The 21,518-nt window shown below is 41.4% G+C and overlaps 1 protein-coding gene across 5 annotated transcripts; it reads left to right on the top strand.

The window, feature by feature from the left end:
• Positions 1 to 251: 251 nt before the first annotated feature.
• Positions 252 to 16,752, top strand: CDV3 (CDV3 homolog). 5 transcript variants are annotated; one of them, XM_037022924.2, is made up of 6 exons: positions 262 to 900; positions 1,595 to 1,671; positions 9,660 to 9,805; positions 12,812 to 12,971; positions 14,381 to 14,430; positions 14,830 to 16,752. In XM_037022924.2, the coding sequence occupies exons 1-6, from the start codon at positions 655 to 657 to the stop codon at positions 14,844 to 14,846; spliced, it is 696 nt and encodes a 231-aa protein (XP_036878819.1). In that variant the 5' UTR covers positions 262 to 654; the 3' UTR covers positions 14,847 to 16,752. The 5 variants fall into 5 exon arrangements, with proteins under 5 accessions (XP_036878821.1, XP_036878818.1, XP_036878819.1 ...); XM_037022926.2 differs by lacking the exon at positions 14,381 to 14,430 and having other exon boundaries at positions 252 to 900; positions 12,818 to 12,971; XM_037022923.2 differs by having other exon boundaries at positions 254 to 900; positions 12,818 to 12,971; positions 14,381 to 16,752.
• Positions 16,753 to 21,518: the final 4,766 nt, after the last annotated feature.

Raw genomic sequence — 21,518 nt, 5'->3', positions numbered from 1 at the left:
CACTTATTTAGCATACACTCTCCTCTCCCCGCCCCCCACGCCACGGCCCCGCCCCGTCTGAAGCCGGGATTTGTCGCCCAAGTGCTTCGCCCTGTAGTCTGATTGGCTTCTTTACGAGCTCCGCCCCATCTCCTCCCACCGCCCACACCACAGCTCTCCCACAGCACCGGGCGGAGCTAAGTACGCAGGCGCAGGAGCGGCCGCTCTCTTCTGGTGGCCCGCCTTCCCTCCTCCCCCTTCCTCCCTACCCCTCCCTCCCCTCCACTTCGGGCTTGCGCGCGCGCGCGCGCGTCTTCCTTATGCACGCGCCGCCACTTGCCAAGCACTCTAGCTGGAGCTTTAGGCCGGCGCGTTCCGTTTCCTCTCCGGCTCCGGAGCCGGCGGGATCCTGCAACGCGGTCGCAGCAGTAACGATAGTGCCGGCGGGCTTGGGCGGCGGCGGAGGCGCGCGCTCCCCCAGGCGGACCGTACCACCCCCGCCAACACGCGGGGGGAGCCTCCCGCCCCGCCGCACACGCCTCGGCGACCCCGCGGAGCTGAGGCTAAGCCGCGCCTGGGATCGTGAGCGAGTAGCCGGCCTCGACCCCGAGCTCTGAGCGCCGCTGGCAGCGTCCGCCGCCGGCCCCACCCATCCGGACCGCGGAGGCCGCGACCATGGCCGAGACGGAAGAGCGGAGCCTGGACAACTTCTTCGCCAAGAGAGACAAGAAGAAGAAGAAGGAGCGGAGCAGCCGGGCGGCGAGCGCCGCGAGCGCCACGGGCGCGGCGGGCGGCGCCGGCGGGTGCAGCGGAGCCGCGGGCGCGGCGGGCGGCGGGGCGGGCACGGGGACACGGCCGGGCGACGGCGGAACCTCCGGCGCGGCCACGGGCCCCGGGGCCGCCACCAAGGCCGTGACTAAGGTGAGGGGCCGGGAGGGCCGGGACGCGGGCCCTGGGCGGCGCGCTGGCGCCCGTGTGCCCGCCCCCGCCTGCCTTCCTGAGGAAGCGCCCTGGAGGGGGTCGGCCAGTGGGCCGCGGGGCGCGGAGGCCGGCCACGTGACGTGGGCTGCCCACGTTGGGCGCTCCCTTGCGGGACCCGTTGCAGCCCGCGTGGCTGGGCTGGAACCGCGCCTCAGGCTACGGCACGCCTAGGGGGAAGTTGGTCGGGGTCCGAAGTGTCCGGCCCAGCGCCGCATTTATGGAGTGACGTCTACCCCGAGTAATTCAGTGTTGTGACTTCAGCCCAGTAGTCTGAGCTGATCGCATTCGTAGTAGCTCTAATGGGCATGCCTTGACCTCTAAGCTCAATTAAACAAAAAAGTCTCATGGCTGCATTGAGGTAGACTTGTCAGTTGTGGGGAAACTTGGACTTCTTCATTCTGCTTTTCGGTTGCTTTTAAAATACCTCTCGTGAAGGAACCCCCTAGAAGTAAGTCTTTGCTGGGCATGTTTGCCCTCAAGCCTAGGCGGCCTTGCGATCAAGCAAGGGCCTTGGTCAGAACACGAGTCCATGCTTTAGGTTCCAGCCACTTGATAGCCTTTTCAGAGTCTGATATTTGCCCTAGTTAGGTTTTAACAGATAGCTTTAATTGATCAAATGGTACGTGTTTTGCAGGATGAAGATGAGTGGAAAGAATTTGAGCAAAAAGAGGTTGATTACAGCGGCCTCAGAGTTCAGGCAATGCAAATAAGGTATGGTCTGGTTACAGACTTGTTCAGTTAATCCTAGGACAGATATTGTATGTTGGGTTTTTCTTTAGCCCCAGAACGACATCATAGTAGCCTTGTGCCTTAGATATGCTTGTTAGGGCTCCAATTTCTCTTTTTGATGGCAGTCCTATATGCTCATCAAATTAGCTGCCAGCCTCAAAATCCTGTGAGAGGTTGCCTACTTCCAGGCCCCCTTAGGCCTTTTTTTTTTGAGACAACTAAAATGGATTTTGTGGTTTCATAATTTTTACTAATAATTTTGCTGGGTTGAATTTAGTTTTTCTGTTTCATAAATTTGTCGATGGTCTTCAGATCCTCTCTAATAAGCAAGTTAATATATTTTTGTAATTGAAGTATTTACACAGGGGTACAGACATGTATTCACACAATGAAACCAACCTGTTTAATCAGCACCAAGGTCTAGAAACTGAACATTACTAGTAGAGAAGTTCCTCTCTTTGCCCTTTGAAATCACTGTCTTCCCCCCCAAGGATAGCCACTCTCCTAACACTATAAATTGAACTTTCCTTCTAGTTTCGTTTGAATACGATCATATAGTGTAAGCATGTTGTTTTTAAAATTCAAGGAAAGTAATTTTTTTAAATTGGATTGGTTGGTTCAGAGGACTTGAAATTAATATTTTATCAAGTCCAATATGTAGTAGCAGTTTTAGATTCATGGAAATAAATGTATTTTGAGGGGCTCACAAAATAGAAGAAAACAGGTGAGTTTGTGGTTCTACTAGTTTCAGATTAAAAACCCTTTATTCTCAAAGAAATAAATGATTCCAGTGAACTGCCTCCAGTTGAAATTTAGTTTGCATATGTCAGTGACCACGTAGAACAAGGGAGAAAATATTTTCCTTAACAGAACACACCGTCTTTTTGATCTCTAGATGGTAATATTTATGGCATTAAATAACCTACTCACAAAACAGGCCTCATATTTTTGACATTTGTTAAATACTTATCACAAGTAGGTGTTAATGTCCTAGGTTCTTTCACAGAATTTCTTATGAAAAGAATTTACCAGCTTAACCAAAGTGGAACTTGATTGATAGGAAACTTTAGAAAATGCAGTTCTTCACTCTAGAGATTGCTTTGTAGTAGTGTTACGAAGTGGTCAGACTAGCAGTTTTATTCCCCTCCACCTCTTGGCTTTTTTGTATTATATGCTTTTGAAGAGATAATTTAGAAAATTCTGTTTTCTTTCTCCTGGGGCTTGACCTGTAAACATAGGGAGGAGTGGGTGCAAAGTTCTTAATCATTTGGGGTTGGGGAACTGCCTGTGTGTGGTTCCTCTCTTGCAGAATAAGGCTCTTGCTCTGGCTTTCCTAACTGCAAGCCCCAGACTTCACATTCGTGAAGATGAATGACAGGAAGGGCATTTGGTCACGTTGAACTTCCTGACCGAGCAGGAGTAGCATTTGCCTAGGAAAAAGGTTTCACGTTCACTGAATGCTAGAAATTGATTTTGTTATATTATGGAGGATATTTAAACTGAACCTATGTTTTATTATTGATTATATATCCCATATCCATATTCAGAGTTATTTTAGTCTTCCTTTTGGCTACTCCTGACACAGTGAAACATTTCTTTTATCACTTATATTTTTCATCTTCGCCAGGAGCATAGGTACATCTCAGCTAATAAGAGCATCTAAGTTCTGCTTAACCTGAAGTAGACCAGCTTTTGTATTATTTTTTCATTGTTAGCATCTAGTCATTGCCCCTAAGTAGCCTTCTAGAGGTCTTTCTCTAACCACTAACATTGAAAAACGCACCTTCAGAAAGGTGCTTTTGTGGATCCCCCGTCAACTAGAGTCTGGGTGTGTGTTGCCATTGCCTTCATAAATCATTCAGTAAAGGGGGATCTTATAGCTTCCAGGAAAGGCTTGAGAGTGAGAAACCGTAATGACTAAAATTTCCTCTTTATAAACTGAATATCCTTGTGTTAAGTGATACTAATCCTTTTACTAATTAAGCGTATTAATGCTTGACAGTGAAACACAATAGGGTGGGGAGCACCAAAGGAAAGACAGTTCATAGGAGTGGGAAGTAGATTACTCACATAAATGGGACGGACTTGATCATGTGGCAAAAACATGGCCTTTAGAGAAAGACAAACCCAGGTTTGCATTTTAGCCCTGCTGCTTATGTGTGACGTTTGGCAAGTTGTTTTACTTTTCACTGTTGGTTCTTAATCTGCAAAGTTGAGATGACTACTAAGGGCTGTTGTGAGGATTTTTAACAGGATGTTGTAAAATACCCACTTGGTTAATATTAATCATTTCTATTCAGTGGGTCAGTTAGAATGATCAGAAGACTTCTGGGAATTTCTCTGCTGTTTAATCATGAGGCACCTGACTTAAAATAACCAGGAGTTGAGAAGGCATAGTGAAGGCACCTCAGTTATGACTAAAGTCAGACACTGGTGAGTCCATTCTTTATGGACGTAGTAGGAGAAAATGATATGTACAGGTTTCCATTAGTATAACCATATAAACAAAAATCCCTCTCTTAGAGTGTTAAGGGTTGCTAGAGATCCTCTCTGTCTTCTGTGTGTTGGTCTTACCTTTTGGGCAGAAGCCCTTAGAAAGTAAATGAGATTTGTGAGGGGGCGTTGTCAGGGGAGGTTCTTTATGTCTTTAATCTTTTCTATCCGTGAGAGAGGCAGTCCCACTATCTCAATATAGGACAATGGAAAATGAAACTCCAGAAGTTATTTAAAATACTGTGAAATTATCAGCCTACAATCTTAAGTTTTTTTCTCCCAACGTTTTGCTTTGAAAACTACAAACCTCAGAAGAGTTACAAGAGTAGTAAAATAAGTGCCCATATACTCTTCGCTTGGATGTACCAATCATTTTTGCCACATTTGTGTATCTTTAATTAGCTGCAGATGCTGCATGTAGTCTTAAAGTTCTTGACACTAGTCCTCACAGTTGGTTAGCATGCTGGACTTTAATCAAAGATAATGTGCACATTTGAAAGGCATGAAATTTTCCGTAGCAGCAAACTTAACGATATCAATGTCCTATCTCAGATTTACCAACTGAAGATTTAAGTACCAAGAGTATTATAAAGACATGTCAAATAATGTGTCTAAGACATCTCATTCAAGGTCATGTTATTTTGAGAAAAGTTATAGAGAGGGAAGCTGTTAAGATGGTGATTAAAGAAGGGCCCTAGGGTTATTGGTTGATAGTGGGACCTGTAGGCCTCTTCCATCTTTAAAGTGGATTTTTGGGAGAAAGAAAGATTTCATTTAATATTTGTGGTTATTAAACATTGAGCATTTGTTATGTTTCCATAAAGAATTGAGCTCTTGGAGCCTAGTGGCTTTCTAGGATTTTTCTTAAGAAACCTAGGCCTCTAAACCCATCAGGTAGAGCTGGTTAAGTTGTCCTTTGAAGAGAAGAAATTACTCCTGCATCAAGCTGGATTTATTATACAGACATTTGTATGACTGCTGTGTGCCAGCCATTGTGCTGGGTATTAGGGTTATAAAAATAACTCAGTGTTCTACTGAACACCAGTAGGTCATTTCAGTGATGCGCAAGGTGCTGTGGGGCACAGGAGAGACACTTAGTCTACCATGAGTGAGTCCTTGGATATGAGGTGTGATACTTTAGGCTGCTAAGTAGAGCTCATCAGGCCGTTTCTATCATTTTACTGTTGTAACAGTGATTGGATAATCGGGTCAAACCAGTGAAGATGCCCAGCATTCCAGCAGAACCACAGTCAAGTCTGGATTTTGTTTTATGTTTCATTCCTGGTGTTGGGAAAGGTGGAGATTAGGATGTATAAATTCTCATGTAATGTCCCTTGAGATGAGGTAAGAATGTTCTGTTCTTTATAAATACACTGCTGCAGGATGTGTAATCCTGATCAGCCTTACTAAAGAAAGTGAATTTCTCAAATCTCAAAATAGAAAATTTGTGTTACATCTTAGAACTATAAAGAGGGTGAAATGAAATCCCAGCAACCTGAAAGAATGTGCGCTCTGAAGTCCCACTCACTAGGCTCTGCTACTTTGTAGTACCCTGGGAAGGTACTTAAATTAGTATCAGTTACCTCCCAGGTGCTATGGGTCTTCTCCCTGCCTTGGTGTTAGAGCAAGGTTTAACTTAGAAAAGGGGATGGATCGCTGCCTGGTATAGTAGACACTCAATAAATTCCTTTCTAGCATCAACATTCCCCCTGCACCATTAATGTAGCCTTACAGACATAGGCATATTTAAGACAGTACACTTTCTTTGAATTGTGATAATGAGTTTATAGTAGCTTTGTAGTGCTTAAAAACATCAATTTTAGCTGATGCAAGCTATGTATTAAATATGGGTCAAACACCAAATTTTAGCCTAGTTATCTTCTGTGGAAATAATTAACATGTTTCTTGTTCTGGCTTTGGCATTTGGAGATTTGACATTTCTGGCGTATGTAACTAGTAAAAAGTAATAGGATATTTCAGTTATTTCCACCATTAGTCCTGTGGCATTTTGGCAGGACTTAGCATCTCTGGGCCTTAGTTCCCTCTGTTAGGTGAAGACTCTTGACTAGACAATTTCTGGTGTTTAGGTTAGCTTATAGTACAGAATCTTAAGCCAGAATACTAAGTTGCCTTCTTGTGCCTATAATTATAGAGGTATAAATCCCTCTAATTTAACAGAACACTCTTTATTTTTTGTAGTAGCTTATAATCTGGAGGTATTTTTAGATATGGATTACTGTACTCGTTGTGCTTGACTCTGAGGGTGAAGAGGTGTTAGACCCTAGACAGTCAAGAAATGTGCTTTTTTTGGGGACTCTCAGTATTGTATCTGACCAAATTGGAGTTTTTTTTTTTTAGATTTTTTTGTGTATTCAAAAAACAGTATGCCTTTTTATTTTTTACATATTTGAAAAGTATAACAGCATAAAGACATAAACAAGAATTACCCATAATTCCCCACATAGGGATAATCAGTGTTAAAATTTTTTGGTCTTCAGTTGCTTGTTTATTGCAAACTGATAGTTCTGGAGTTTAGTTATATTAATCATCAAATATTAAAGTAATTTGAGGGAAAGCTCTTTTAGAGTCTAATATATTTGAACAGTTGTGATTCAGCACATTGAGTTAATTGTGTGAAAATGTAAATGACCAACTGAAAGCTATCACATCTTGGGTATAGAATAGAACAGAAGTGCCACGAAGGCACTTAAATCTTTCTGGGGAGCTTATCTCCCTGTCTGGTATGGATTGGGTTGCTGGGACATGACTGACTAGTTGTTTGTAGCTGGGTAACACCCATACTTCTACTTGTGAATTGAGCAAATCACATATAGTATGATTACACTGGCATGGCTTCAGAAGTGGTTAACTTTAAAAAAATACTTCAGGGATAATTCTGATATTTGGATACCACTATTAGACTCTTGGATAAATTATGACCTCCATACCATTACCTGGTCATGCATTCCACTTATATAAGCTTTAGAGAACAGGGTCAATACTGTATGGTATCCATTTTAAAAAAACATGTTTTCATGGGGGTTTTGTTGTCACAAGAAAACTACTTTTTTTCCTGTTATGAGGGTGATAATATGTGCTGCTGATACAAAAACTCAAATATTAAAAAGTATATGGTAGTGAACACTTAGAGCACTTGCTATGTGCCAGGCACTGTTCTCAGTGCTTTTTGTTTATTAATTCACTTTATCTTCATAATGAGGTTATTATCCCTATTTTATAGGTGAGGAAACTCAGGTGTACAGAAGTTCCATCCCAAAGTCTCCTGGCTAATAAATAGCAGAGCCTAGATGATTTGAACCAGGCAGTCTAGCTATAGAATCTGCTCATAACTGCTTGCTGCATGAAGAAAATAAAGTCTCGCATTCTAGCACCCAGCTACTACTTTTAACACTTAAAAAAATCATTCTAGAAGTCTTTATATTTATATTAGGTATATAGATTTTGTTTTAGTAAGTTGGTGATTTACAGGACATGAGTATTCTTTCATTTTAGTGTAGGCCTGACCATTTCTGGTGGCTGCATAGGATTCTATTATGTGTTAACAAAAAGGAAAGCTACAGGGTGGCTTGGCCATATTCTTCATCCTGTTTTCCTTTCAAACTTAAGTGAAATTATGTTCTCTCAAGTCTTGAGTGAAATCTTCCTATAAATACAGATTGAAGATAAGTTGGTTCCCCCATTCCCTTCCTGATTGCTACCTTAGGGCCTCTAAATTCTGAAATCACAAGTGTCTTTAAAGCAAACCATTAGCTATTCAAGAAATTGGTCTTACAGTCAGGGGCTTGTTTTAATGGAAATGGAAGGGAAGCACCCTTAGATGGCCTTTTGCTGAAGCCAGCAGAGGCCGTGATGTTCTGTCACATAGTGTGGGAGTCATCTGTATGTTGTGATGGTCCTGATTGTGGACCAGATACCACAAAAGGAGAAAATGGCTGAGAGAGTGAAACGTCAGGGACACAGCTTTAAGCGATAGCCATGTTATTTTGGTGGGAGGGAAAAGGGTAGTCAGTGGTGAAGGAGATTGAGAAGCTGAAGACCCAGGAAAAACCCACTATTGTCATGGAAAATAATTCAGGGAAAAGCTGTTAGTCTGTGCAGGGTACATCAGCAGGGGCAGAGTTGCAGAAAAGTCTGACTTGGCATTTATGTCCCTGCTCTCAAGCCAGCTGTATAGAGAGAAGATGACCATAAGCGATAGTTAAGAACGCTCAAGTTTACATAAAATAGGAGTAAGCAATCCAGCAAAAGGAGAAACAGTCAGAGATACCTTGGAGAAATTACAGATTTCTGACTCAAATCAGTGCAAGAATAAATTAAAAATTGGCATAAAAGACCACTGCAGTCAGTCTGAGGAAGGTATGTTACCACTGAGGGTATCTTTTGCATTTAGTCACTAGTAAGCCAGACAGAGTTCTTGTATATTTTCTTTTTCAAATGGGTGACACATATTTGTTATCAGGGACCAGTTCTGTATCTTACCTGTATCAGACAGTAGAGAGTGGTACTAATAAAATCTGTAGCACTGAGCAGGGACTTAACTTGCCTCAGATGGAATGTGAAATCTAATTTTGAGAGTATCGTTGACCCTTGAACAATGTGACAGTTGGAGTGCTGACCTCCCCTATCTCTCAACTATTAATAACTTACTGTTGACGAGAAAGCTCATCAATAACATAAACAAGTCTATTAAGACATTTTGTATATTATAGGCATTATATACTATATTACAATAAAGTAAGCTAGAGAAAAGTAGAAGGTGGTTGCAGATCTCCAAAAACGTTTCCAATATATTAACTGAAGAAAAAAAATCTGCATAGTAGTGGACCTATATCCACAATACAGACCCATGTTGTTCAAGGGTAACTATATTTTGTGACATGTACTAGAGGATTAGCAAATTAAATTACATAGCTTTCAAAAACCATTAATTTGATCACTAAAAATATGCATGCCATAAATGTCTCTTTGTGTACTTGGGTCCTAGAAAAACGTGGTGATTATACTTTGAATCCTTCGACTCACCCTTTTCTCTCTGTATTTCAGATTAGCTTGACCACACTTCCCTCCTGCTGTTGCTTGAGCCAGTATCTAGAATTCTGATCTTAGGGCTGCTGTAAATAATCACACAGATTGTCATAAGCCTGGCATGTCAATATGTTAAATATCTCTTATATGAGGTCTATCAAAAGGAAAGTGGAGACTATCAGACCGAGTGGTTTTCTAAACCTTTTTTCAGCCGTGAAATTCTTTCCACGAACCTTAAGTGGAAGTCCCAGTATATATAAAAGAATAAAATGCTATTACTCTTAAAGAAGTGGGGCATTTGGGCTTTTAAGAGGTTACTTGGCTTCTCTGGGGTTACACAGATTCTGTCAGCATTGATGGAACTAAGGATTTGAACTGACAATTTTCCTGGTGGTTCTGTAATTGAATTTACTTGCTTACTTTTCCAATAGTGAAAAGGAAGAAGATGAGAATGAAAAGAGAGAAGACCCGGGTGATAATTGGGAAGAAGGTGGAGGTGGTGGCGGTTGTATAGAAAAATCTTCAGGTCCCTGGAATAAAACAGCTCCAGTACAAGCACCTCCCGCTCCAATAATTGGTAATCTTACTGTCTCATTTTCATAAAGGTGTCTGTTCATGAATGATTTCTTACACAGTCAGCTTTCAACTAAATGCATGTTTGTGGGAGTGTAAGTGGGGCCCCTTTCCCATTCCTGGGAGAGGGATTTGTATTCATCTGTTTGAAGATTTTCACACCCTTAATAAAGGACTTGGGAGTTTGAGATCCATTCTTTTCAGTAGGCTGCTGAAATTTATATGTAAACTAATTTACCAAGTTCAAATATTCAGGTGTTTGTTTCCATTTTTGACAGATGACTAAGGAATATTGAGTACCTGTGTTTCCCCTGTGTTAGTCTTTTTCTTTCCCTTTCCCCATTTTGCTCTGTCTTGAAGCATGAATTCTCACAAGGGTGGATTTTATCATTCTTAAGGGGATAAAATGGATCTTGGCAGGGGTGAAGAAATCTTGGGTCTTAAGAGTGTGACTTGTGGCCCACCAGAGGGCCAAAGCATGTGAACAGGATACACAGTATATCTGGTATTAACATTTCTTGGTGGGTGGACAGTGGTGATTAGGAAAAAGGATGTCTAAAAAGGTTTCCTTAGGAACTTGGATAATGAAAATCAAGTTTGAGGAACATTGCTTAATGTATACCAGTTGCTTTATACAGAATAATAATATCCTGATATCCCATATTTTTGTGTCCTATTTAGCCATTTTCTATGCATGTATGTTTTTAACTGCATCTTGGTGATTCCTGATGACCTCTGCTTTGCTGTCTTCAGTGTCCAAGTCTCGGTCCTCATCTGATTTGCCCCATCAGCAGTTCTTGACACAGTTGATCACCCCTTTGAAACACAGTCTCCTGTTGGCTTCAGGGCACCACATTCTCCTGCTCCCTTGCTGGTGGGTCTGTCTCCCTTGCTGGTACTTCTCCCCGTGTCCAAGGACCAGTCTGCTCTGTGTTTGGCCCTAGCTTCTCTCCTCTATCTGCCCTCACAATCTTGGTATCTCTACATGCCAGTGGCTCTTAAATTTACATCCTCAGCTCATCTCTGTTGAATCCAGGCCCGTATATCTTCACTGACCCCCAGCATCTCGATCTCAATAGTCACTTAGGCCACAAACCTTAGAGTTGTCTTTGACAGCTTTCTATTGCTCTAAACCTTTATCTAATCTGCCAGTAAATTTTGTGGCTTTACTTTCCAAAGAAGTTCAGATTTTATATGACTAGTTCTCCTCTATTCCATTGCTACCACCCTGGTTTTAACTCTCATTTTTTATATGGGCTTCTGAGTTCACCTCTTAACTGGTGTGCCTGCCGCTCCACATGCAGTCTGTTCCCCAGCCAGCAGCCAGAGTGGTAATCTTCTCCAGTGTGGCAGAACCTGTTCCTGAGCTATTCACAGACCTCCACTGGGGTCCCTCTGATCAGAGCAGAAGCTTACAGTTCTCAGTAACTTAGAAGGCCTTCATCCCTACCTTGTGGCCCTCTTTTCCTGACTTTGTCTTTCTGTTAATCTGATCCATTTCACTCTGCTCCTTGAATATAGCAGACACACTGCTACTGCAGGCCTTTCGTGCTTATGTTTTCATCCTGGAATTCTCTGTCCTTTATATTGGGGTCTGTAAGTTTTTTCTATAAAAGGCCAGGTAGTAAATGATACAGGTTTTGAGTGCCAGGCAGACTCTGTTTTATTTACTCAGTTCTGCTGTTGTAGCACAAAAGCGGCCATAGATGATCTGTACACCCAGTGTGTGTAGTTGTGTTCCCGTAAAAACTTGTTTATAAAATCAGCTGCTGGACTGGGTTTGGCGTGTTTGCCAATTCTGGGACGTTTGCTTCCTTTCTTCTTTCAGGCCTTTGCTCAGTTTTCACCTCACCACTCAGACCCTCCCGGACCACCTTATTTAAATAATAGTCACCTACCCATCCTGTGCTCTCTTTACTGACTCTTCTCCACGTTAGTTTTTGGTTTGGCATCTGTTTTGCCTGTTTGGTTTCGTCCCTCTGGAGGAGCTCTGTGTGATGGTGCTCTTTGCAGTGATGAATAGCACTGCCCAGTATAGTGGCCCCCAGCCACATAGCTAGTGGCCAGAACATAGAGTTGAAGGCATTTTGTTAATGTTTGTGTCCCCTCTATGTAGTTTAGAAAGACATTTGACGTGTAGCAGATGCTCAGTAACTAACAAATGTATGTTATTTAATGGCTTCCCCCATGTAATTAAACACTATGAAAAATAATAAGCCTTTACGGTAGTATTCAAATGGCTGCATTATATATATTTTGGCTAAAAAGTGATAATGTAGGTGTATATTTGAAAAGAAGTTTTTAATAAGTGGAAAACACATAAAACACTGAGTCTATATTGAAGATGGGTGTGGAGGTGACACACAGGGAAAAGCTGGGAGGCTGTGTGCCCACAATATGAGCCATGGTGCTAACTGGGCTGCTCAGCTGCTTTCTTTCCCCCGTTTTACCTATGTTTTATAAGAAAATAAAGGAAGAACCTCAAAATCCATTGATGATGTGGAGGACAATGAAATCATAAGGGTAGCTAGTAGTTTATTGTTATTATGAATCATCTTTGAAGTTAAAAAACAAACTACACAGGCATTTTATTAAGTTTGTTCCTTACGCACAGCATCTTATTTAATCCACCAGCGAGGTAAAGAAGTGGTTCCATTTGCTGATATGTAAAATAAGGAGGACTAAGGTGGTCACACTGTGAAAGGCAGGCTGTTCCTGATGAAGCTTGTCTCCCACATCCAGAAGATTCCTTTCCCACTTCCAATAACCTGACTTACAGAACTCAGAGATAATTAAAGTTGTACATGAAAGAGAAGTTAGAAGACTACCCTAGCAAAATAGAGTATTTTTACTTTTACACATTTCCTTAGGTAATTGCTTCAGTTTCCCAGAGGCCTTTCCTATGCAGGTATTGAGTTTTTTCTGGAATTGTTAAATAACTGGGAATGTAGGAATAGCTTACTCAAATGCCAGTCATTGGAGTAGTTTCTCTAAACTTACGAAATGTTAGTTACAGAAACACCAGAACCGGCGATGACTAGCGGTGTGTATAGGCCTCCTGGGGCCAGGTTAACCACAACAAGGAAAACACCCCAAGGACCACCAGAAATATACAGCGATACACAGTTCCCATCCCTGCAGTCCACTGCCAAGCATGTAGAAAGCCGGAAGTAAGTACTCGGATTATTGCATGTTGTTTTGGAGCCCTGTCCCTTGACCAGGCCGTGGGATGGAAGGGAGATAAAAACCCACCTGGGAGGGTGTGGAGGGCATGGGGGGGTTATTTGTATTGGCTGCCGCTGATGGGCAGCTGAGACTTAGGGTGGAACTCAGGATTTGGGAGCTAGGAGGTGGGCAGTGGGGAGGGCTCTGGAAGGGGGCCAGGAAAAGAGCACCGGAGACAAGCTCTGTCTGCAAAAGTTTTCTCTTACCCTGGTGTCTGTTCTGTAATTGTGACAAGTTTCTTCGGCCAGAATTCTTTAAGCTCCTCATAATATGGGAACTAGAAATATAAGAGCAATAGTTGATTGTTTTCCCAGTCAGTGTGAATAGGTGAAAGATGTTGGCATTTATAAATCTAATGTCAAAATAATCTTATGTCAGTAGTTATTTAAAATGAATGCTACGTGGCGGAGTTAAGTGACCACATGTGGCACATCCACATCTTATTTAGGGACATGAATGTTATAAAATGGGCAGAAATGTAAATGACATCAAATGGAAACTTGTTTTTTGGGGTGGCTTTTAAAGTAAACCCCAGCGTTCTTGCCTCTTTGAGAGCACAACTGATTTGAATTTAAACCTCCCCTCGGACTTGGTGCCTCCGCTCTGCCCTCCAAAGTATGGGGCAGTGATGCACCCTCACCTTTCTTAGATGCACTCCTGTAAAGTAGAGGTGAGAAGTCATTGATGGATGAGTAGAACTTAACCTAATTGAGAAAGTTATTGCCCTTATGCGTAAAGGAGAAACATACTGGCTGTTATTTGCTAAAGCAAATGAGTAAATGACTCTTAGAATCATTCTGTCATTAGGTAGCTTTTTAACCTTCTAGTTGGTCCCCAAATAGATTCACAGTTAATAGTGATCAGTAGATTTGCTAATACAGAAAATAACGTAAGAGTTCAGGATAGTATTCTGTGTTTTCTGTTCAACTGAAGTCTTAAAAATGGTTTGATAAGGATTTTTATGTACAGGTTTCCCCTGCTATCCAAACGTAGACCCTTCCTGTGAAATCTTTCATAAGCTGAAATGGGTGTAAAAGGGAGCGAGATCCTCTGCTTTCTGAAAGTTTGAGCTACACCACTTCATTTTTACAGAAGACCTCTATTAGTACAGTAATGGCTTTTCTCGTTAAGTGAAGATCCTCTTTGGATTTCCTTCAGTTAGTGAGAAACAGGTACTAATGTCAGTCTTCTGCACAAGTGAGGTGGCGAGACATGAACATTCAGACAGCAGGGGGCACCTATACCAGTTTTTCTCACCTGTCTCTAAGGGGTAAGCTTTTCTTAATTCATGGAAGAGTATTTTCAAAACCTACTGATAAAGACATACTTACTGATTACATTTCTTTTCCCTTAGGGATAAAGAAATGGAGAAGAGCTTTGAAGTAGTAAGACACAAAACTAGAGGTAGGGATGAGGTTTCAAAAAACCAGGCCCTTAAACTTCAGCTAGACAACCAGTATGCTGTGCTTGAAAATCAGAAAAGCCACACACAGTACAATTAAGGACTGGTCTTTGCTAACCCTTCTAAGGTAACTAGACAACAGCTAACCACCAAGAACAGCCATTCATCATCTGATCTCTGCTGGATCTACAATTGATGCAGACCACTTGGTATAAGTGACCAGCCCTGTTGCACTGTGGAAGTTTATAAAGTGTCAAAACTGCTCATTTTGTTTATTGCATTTAGGGGGGTTTTCATTGTTACATACACACATGAACTGTATTCACCAGTGTTCTTTCATAATTACTCTACAAAAACAAAACCTGCAGCCAGTGGTCATTTCAAAATCTTTTTATGTTCAGATACTGAGCCTTCGTAAGGGTTGACTACCTCAGATTTGCTGCACTCATTGTGGACTTCATGTGGATCACAACTTCTGGATAAGAAGGTTACAGCTATTAAGTGTCGATGTGAAACTTGAAACCAGCTCTACTGGATTCCTATGAGAAATCCTGCAGAAAGTCAGCCACCTGGGTTCTGATCTGCTGGAAAAGATGAAGATTTAAGTGACCTTAATTAACCTGTCCTGTGTCCCACCCTTAAGGAATACTTTGTAGTGTTCTGTGGCTCTGTTAGACTTCCTGGAACATGCCGCTCTGAAAGGACTAGTGTGTTCAGATAGTTCAGATAATCTGTGTAGGGCTGTGATTTATAATTTAAACTTTTGAGTTGTATTCTGAGGTAACCACAAATTAAATTCAACCAAACTTGGGTCCACCAAGTGGGAAATGGGATGGGGGAGGGAATAATCTTATTTCTTACAGTAATTTTTTTTATTTGGGTAGTGCTTTTTCTGTGTTCCACATTAAGGTGTTTTTTTGCTTTCACTTGGAATAAGTTCTTGGACAGTGCATATTGCTTAAGTGAGTAACCTGAATATGCGTTAGAATTGTGAAATGTGTCGTGAATTTGCCAATCCCTTGAACGGAACCAAATAGCCTTTGATATAAAGGGCAGTGGATGCAGGGGGCTCTACTTCAGGTGCTGCTAAAGCCTCCTCTGATCAGGTCTAAATTGTAAGGTAAACTGCAGTGGAAAGAGTGGCTTCTGCTCAGGCTAAGGGATTCGCTGACTTATCCTTAATACATTCAAAGCAATGGGAGCAGAACCTCAGCCTGAAACCCACTGGTCTCATAGGTCTTGCATGATCTTTGACAAGATTTCCGGATAGACTTGTGCCCAATAAATTTTTAAGTTATTGGATATTCTGTAGATGCAGTGATTGTTCCAGCTTAGCTCCATTATCAACCTTCTGGTGTGGTTTTTTTTTTGTTGTTCATTTGGAGAGTCAGGGGTGAAAGACAGGTGATGTAGCACTTCTCTTTTTAACAATTACAGCTTAACTATCCAGCAAATTTTCAAGTCAGTAAAAGGAACTTCAGGAAGCTACCCAGGATTACCAAAAAGTCTTTCCATCTAATGAGGTAGTCTGGTAATTTCCTAGTTTTGTATCTTTGGTTCAATAGAAATATTTCAAAGTGGTATGTGACCACTTGATGCAGAGTCTGGGTTTCTCTATAATAAATCCCTTTGCCAAATGCAGGAGTTGCAGACTTGCTACTGGCAAGAGTGAAGCAAATGGATGAGTAAAACTATCCTATGTGGGAGCATTTTCCTGTAGGAGCTCAGTCTTGAAAGTGTCACTGCAGTCGCTGGACTCCTGGGAGGGTTACAGGATCTCCTGACAGAATCTGCCAGCTATAGTGGGCAATAATGTTGCATTCTTTGGAGTGGTGGGCAGATGTCTGCCTTCTGGTGTATTTGGGTGAGTGGCTGAGCCAGCCAAGGAGAGGTTGGATGATTAAGTGAGAAACAATTCTTGGTTAAACTGAAGACTTCATTTGGGAACCAAAAATATTGACACATAATCTCTTGGACCTTGAGTCACGTATTTCCCCTGAAATACATGTTTTTTTTTTCCAGTAAGATTTTGTTGGTTATGTTATTGAGGAAAAAACTAGGGTGAATATGTGAAACTGTTACTTAATAGCATTTGTACTAGAAATCTGAAGACCTGCAGGAGGTTTAAAATTCCAACTCTTGTTTGAAGTTTTTAAAAGATATTGAAATTATCAAAAATGCACATGAATCAAGTTTTAATATACAGTATGATGGGTGGATAAGGCTGTCCATTGTACCATTTCTTTCTTTGAATTCTCAGGCATGGTTTGGCAGTGCAAGAACTCTGTAACATTAACAAATTAAATAAAAAGTAAATATATGGATCCTGGAGTCCAGTAGTTTTTATTCATAGCTCTTAAGATGATGAATTGATGACGTGGCCCCTTTGCTGTAGGAAGATGAGAATCTCGTCTCAGGAGTGAACTGAGAAATGTTTGCAGAGTACTGTGTTAAAAAGGCTCAGACTGAAAGTGGCTGCAAAGCTTTGGTGAATATCCCTTTCAAAGATAAAACATTGAAATGTATTTTTATCTTTGTTACTGTATTAGATTTTGTTGTCTTAAACCATGGTGAAAAAATGTTCTCACTATGTAGACTAATGATTTGAGACTTTGTCTTGAGAAGCTTACAAATTTCTCAAATGGGTAGAGCAGCCATTTCAGATTGCAGGATTTAGTCTTGACTGTAGTGCCTACATTTCTAAAATAGAGGAAGTATTTCAGCTTATTTTTGGTAATGGGATTAAATTGTTTAATGTTAACAGTTTGCTACTTGGTCATTGTACTTGATTTGAGATTTTTCTTGACAACCATACATAGAACATTCATAGAAACTCAGACTCCTGTATCACTCTTTTTAACTCTTTTTAACATTTAAATAGTTCTCAGTATTCATCCTCCCTGCAAAAGTACTATGCCCCTGAGCAGTCCTTTTCTATTTGTCCCCCAGCCCTCTGGCCCTAAGGAGCAACTGTTCTTGTGTAGATTTCTACATTCTGGACATTTCACATAAACAGGTTATATAGTAATGGGGTTTTTTGACAGGCTTTCACTCAGCAGGTTTTTTAGTTCATGTAGCATGCATGTATCAGTACTTAATTTTTATTGCCAAACAGTTGTGTGGATGGATCACCCTTTGTTTATCCATTCATCATTTGGACATTTGGGTCATTTACACTTTGTCCTTGTGAGTAATGATACTGTCAATTTTTCACATACAAGGTTTTATGTCTCTCTTTATGTTTTTAGTTCTCTTGAACATACCTCTAGGGGTTAATTGCTGTGTCACACTCCAAAGTGGCTGCACCACATCGCATTACCATCAGCAATATCTGAAGATTATAATTTCTTCATTTCCTCATAATGACCTTTTTCTTTCTAATCATCTAAGTTGGTGTGAAGTGGTATCTGGTGGTTTTGATTTTTTTTTTATTTAGTCATCATCGATATACACTCTTATTGTTTCACATGAAAAACATTGGGGTTAACTACACTCATCCATATTATCAAGTCCCCCCACACCCCATTGCAGTCACTGTCCATCAGCATAGTAAGATGCTAAAGAGTCACTAGTCTTCTCTGCTACATTGTCTTCCCTGTGACCCCGCTACATTATTGTGCCAATCATAATGCTCCTCAATCCCCTTCTCACTCCCACCCACCCTCCCCCACCCCCTCTCCTTTCATAACCACTAGTCCCTTTTTGGAGTGCTGTTTTGTTCCTTCAGTTTTGTTTTGTTGTTATACTCCACAAATGAGAAATCATTTGGTACTTGTCTTTCTCCACTCCCTATTAGTTGCATGAAATATCTTTTTCCATCCTTCACTTTTAGTCTCTATGTCTTTGGGTTTGAAGTGAGTTTCTTGTAGGCAGCATATAGATGGGTCTTGTTTTTTTATCCATTCAGTAACTGTGTCTTTTGATTGGTGCATTCAGACCATTTACATGTAGGGTGATTAGATACATACTTATTGCCATTGCAGGCTTTAGATTCATGGTTACCAAAGGTTCAAGGGTAGCTTCTTTTACTATCAGTCTAACTTAACTCACTTAGTACACTATTACAAACACAATCTAAAGGTTCTCTTTTTTTCCTCCTCCATTCTTTATGTATTGGGTATCCTGTACTCTTTTGTCTATCCCTTCATTGACTTTGGGGGTAGTTGATTTAATTTTGCATTTGCTTAGTAATTAATTGGTCTGCTTCCTTTACTTCCTGTGATTTTATTTTCTCTGGTTACAGCTATTTAGCCATAGGAACACTTCCATCTATACCAGTCCCTCCAAAATACACTGTAGAGATGGTTTGTGGGAGGTAAGTTCTCTCAACTTTTGCTTATCTGAAAATCGTTTAATCCCTGCTTCAAATTTAAATGATAATCTTGCCAGGGAGAGTATTAGTTCAAGGCCCTTTTGTTTCATTGCATTAAAATATATCATGCCACTCCCTTCTGGCCTGTAAAGTTTCTATTGAGAATTCTGATGATAGCCTGGTGGTTTTCCTCTGTATGTGATCTTTTTTCTCTCTCTGGCTGTTTTTATTTTTTATTAAGGTATTATTCATACACTCTCTTATGAAGGTTTCACATGAAAAAACAATGTGGTTATTACATTCACCCATATTATCATGTGCCACACACCCCCATACACCATTGCAGTCACTGTCCATCAGTGTAGTAAGATGGCACAGAGTCACTATTTGTCTCTGGCTGTTTCTATACTCTGTCCTTATCCTTGATCTTTGCCATTTTAATTATTATATGTCTTGGTTTTGTCTTCCTTGGGTCCCTTGTGGCCTTAGAGACTATCTCTTTCCCCACATTGGGAAGTTTTCAGCAATTATTTCTTCAGAGACACATTCTATCCCTCTTTCTCTCCTTCTGGTACCCCTATAATGTGAATATTGTTCTGTTTGGATTGGTCACACAATTCTATTAATATTCTTTCATTCCTAGGGATCCTTTTTTCTCTGTGCCCCAGCTTCTTTGTATTCCTGTTCTTTAATTTCTATTTCATTTATTGTCTCCTCTAGTTCATCTACTCTACTTTTAAATCCCTCCATTGTATGTTTCATTTTGGATACTGTATTTTTCAAAGTTTCTATCTCTTGAATTTCTCCCTGAGGTCTTGAATTTTTCTGTAGCTCCGTGAGCATGTTTGTGATTTTTATTTTGAAATCTTTTCCAGGAAGATGGGTCAGTTCAGTTTCACTTGGCCCTCTGGTGTTTGTGGGATTTTTGGTTTGTACAAGGTTCTTTTGACGTTTCATATTAGTAAAAATAACTTGGTGTAGGCAGTGTTCTCTAGCATCTGGAAGCTCTACTCTCTGGAGCTGCTCAGCCCCTGGCGTGATGGCAGGCAGGGGCACAGATGAGCTGGCACTGGTGCCTGCCAGAAGGAAAGAGCACTTTCCTGCTTCCTGCTGCAGTGCCTGCCTCCAGTGCCGACCAGTAGGCCCAGCGTGCAGGGAGGGGCCTCTATGCTATGCACTTTTAACTGCTGTCTGGGCAATGGTGGGGGCAGCAGGTTTGAGAGATGGTCCCTGCTGGGAAGAAGGAGCAGCAGGCCGCATATTGCAGTGGCAGGGAAGGGGGGCCTCGGAGCTGTGTATCCAGCCAGGGGGATGGAGTTCCTGAAGCTCCTCAAAGTTCCCAACCTGCTGGGCAGAGTGCACCAGTGTAATTTTGTCCACTTGCCCTTTCTCCTGAGCAGCAAGCTCTGCAGTCCTTGCTCCTCTCGCTGTTAGGAAGTCTCTCAGAGCACCCACCTTTCTTTTGTGCCAGAGTAGCTGGTTGTCAGTATCTGTTCTCCACAAGCAACTAGAATTTCAGTCTCTCGAAGTATTCTGCCTATTAGCTTTCCAACCCCACTAATCTCCAGAGCACCATGTAATACAGGTTCGTGTTCCCAGAGCAGACAGATCTCCAGGGCTGGGTGTTCAGCAGTCCCAGGCCTCCACCCTCTCCCCGCTCCATTTTTCTTCCTCCTGCCGGTGAGCTGGGGTGGGGGAAGGGCTTGGGTCCCACCAGATCACAGCTTTGGTACTTTACCCTTTTCTGTGAGGCCTCCTCTTTCCCCCCAGATGTAGGCAGTCTGTCACAGCCATCTTTCCTGTTGCTCTTTCAGGATTAGTTGTATTTGCTGTATTTTCATATTATATGTGGTTTGGGGAGGAGGTTTCTGTCTCACCTCTCATGCTGCCATCTTTAAGCCAATCCCTTGATTTGCGTTTCTGTAGTTACTGACAAACATCTGTTCTTGTGCTAATGGACCACTTGTATGTACATCTTTGGGATAATGTTTATTCAAATACTTTGCTAACTTCCAAATTGTTTTTTATTATTAAATTGAAAGAGTTCCTTACATACTCCAGATACTTGGTCCTTGGAGACATAACTGGCATATTTTCTCCCATCTTCACTTTCTTAGTGTCTTTGGAAGCACAGAAGTTTTTAATTAGGTTGAATCCCAATTTTTCTGTTTCTTTATTTGGTTGTGTTTTTCTTCTACCTCAGAAATTACCAGGATCACAAATATGTGTGCTTGTTCTAAGTTCTGTAGTTTCAGCTTTCATTTAGATCTTTGATCCATTTTAATATTTGAATATGGTGTGAGGTAGGAGTTTGACTTCATCCTTTTACATGTGGTTCTCCAGTTGTCCAGCACTTTGCTGAAAAGATTTCTTCATTATCTTGCACACTAACCAAGCATCTCCATCTAAAAGGTGAAGTTGGTTTGGAGTAGAAACATGTAGGAAGGGATGTCAGGAGTTAGGGAGTGTGGGATGGGAATTGGAGAGAGAGGGAAGATTGAGGTCAGAATCTGCATTTATGCAATGGAGACAAACTAATGAGGTTGTCAGCCAGGAAGGAGAATCAAGGAAGAGATCTAAACAGTCTAATCACTAGCCTAAATCTGCGGGTTTATAATGGTTTTAATTAATCACTGGCTATGGGAACTAGGTATTAATGGGATCCACAGAGTGCAAGCAAGTTATGAACTGCTTCTCGAGCTTGATAAAAAAGTAATGTAGAGGATATATTGATCAAAGGAAAATAACTGCTCTAAATAAGCATTTTTATGTAAGAGT

Source organism: Manis javanica, chromosome 3 (assembly GCF_040802235.1).
Source record: "Manis javanica isolate MJ-LG chromosome 3, MJ_LKY, whole genome shotgun sequence".
Lineage (NCBI taxonomy): Eukaryota > Metazoa > Chordata > Mammalia > Pholidota > Manidae > Manis > Manis javanica.
This window is presented reverse-complemented; position numbering and strand designations above follow the sequence as displayed.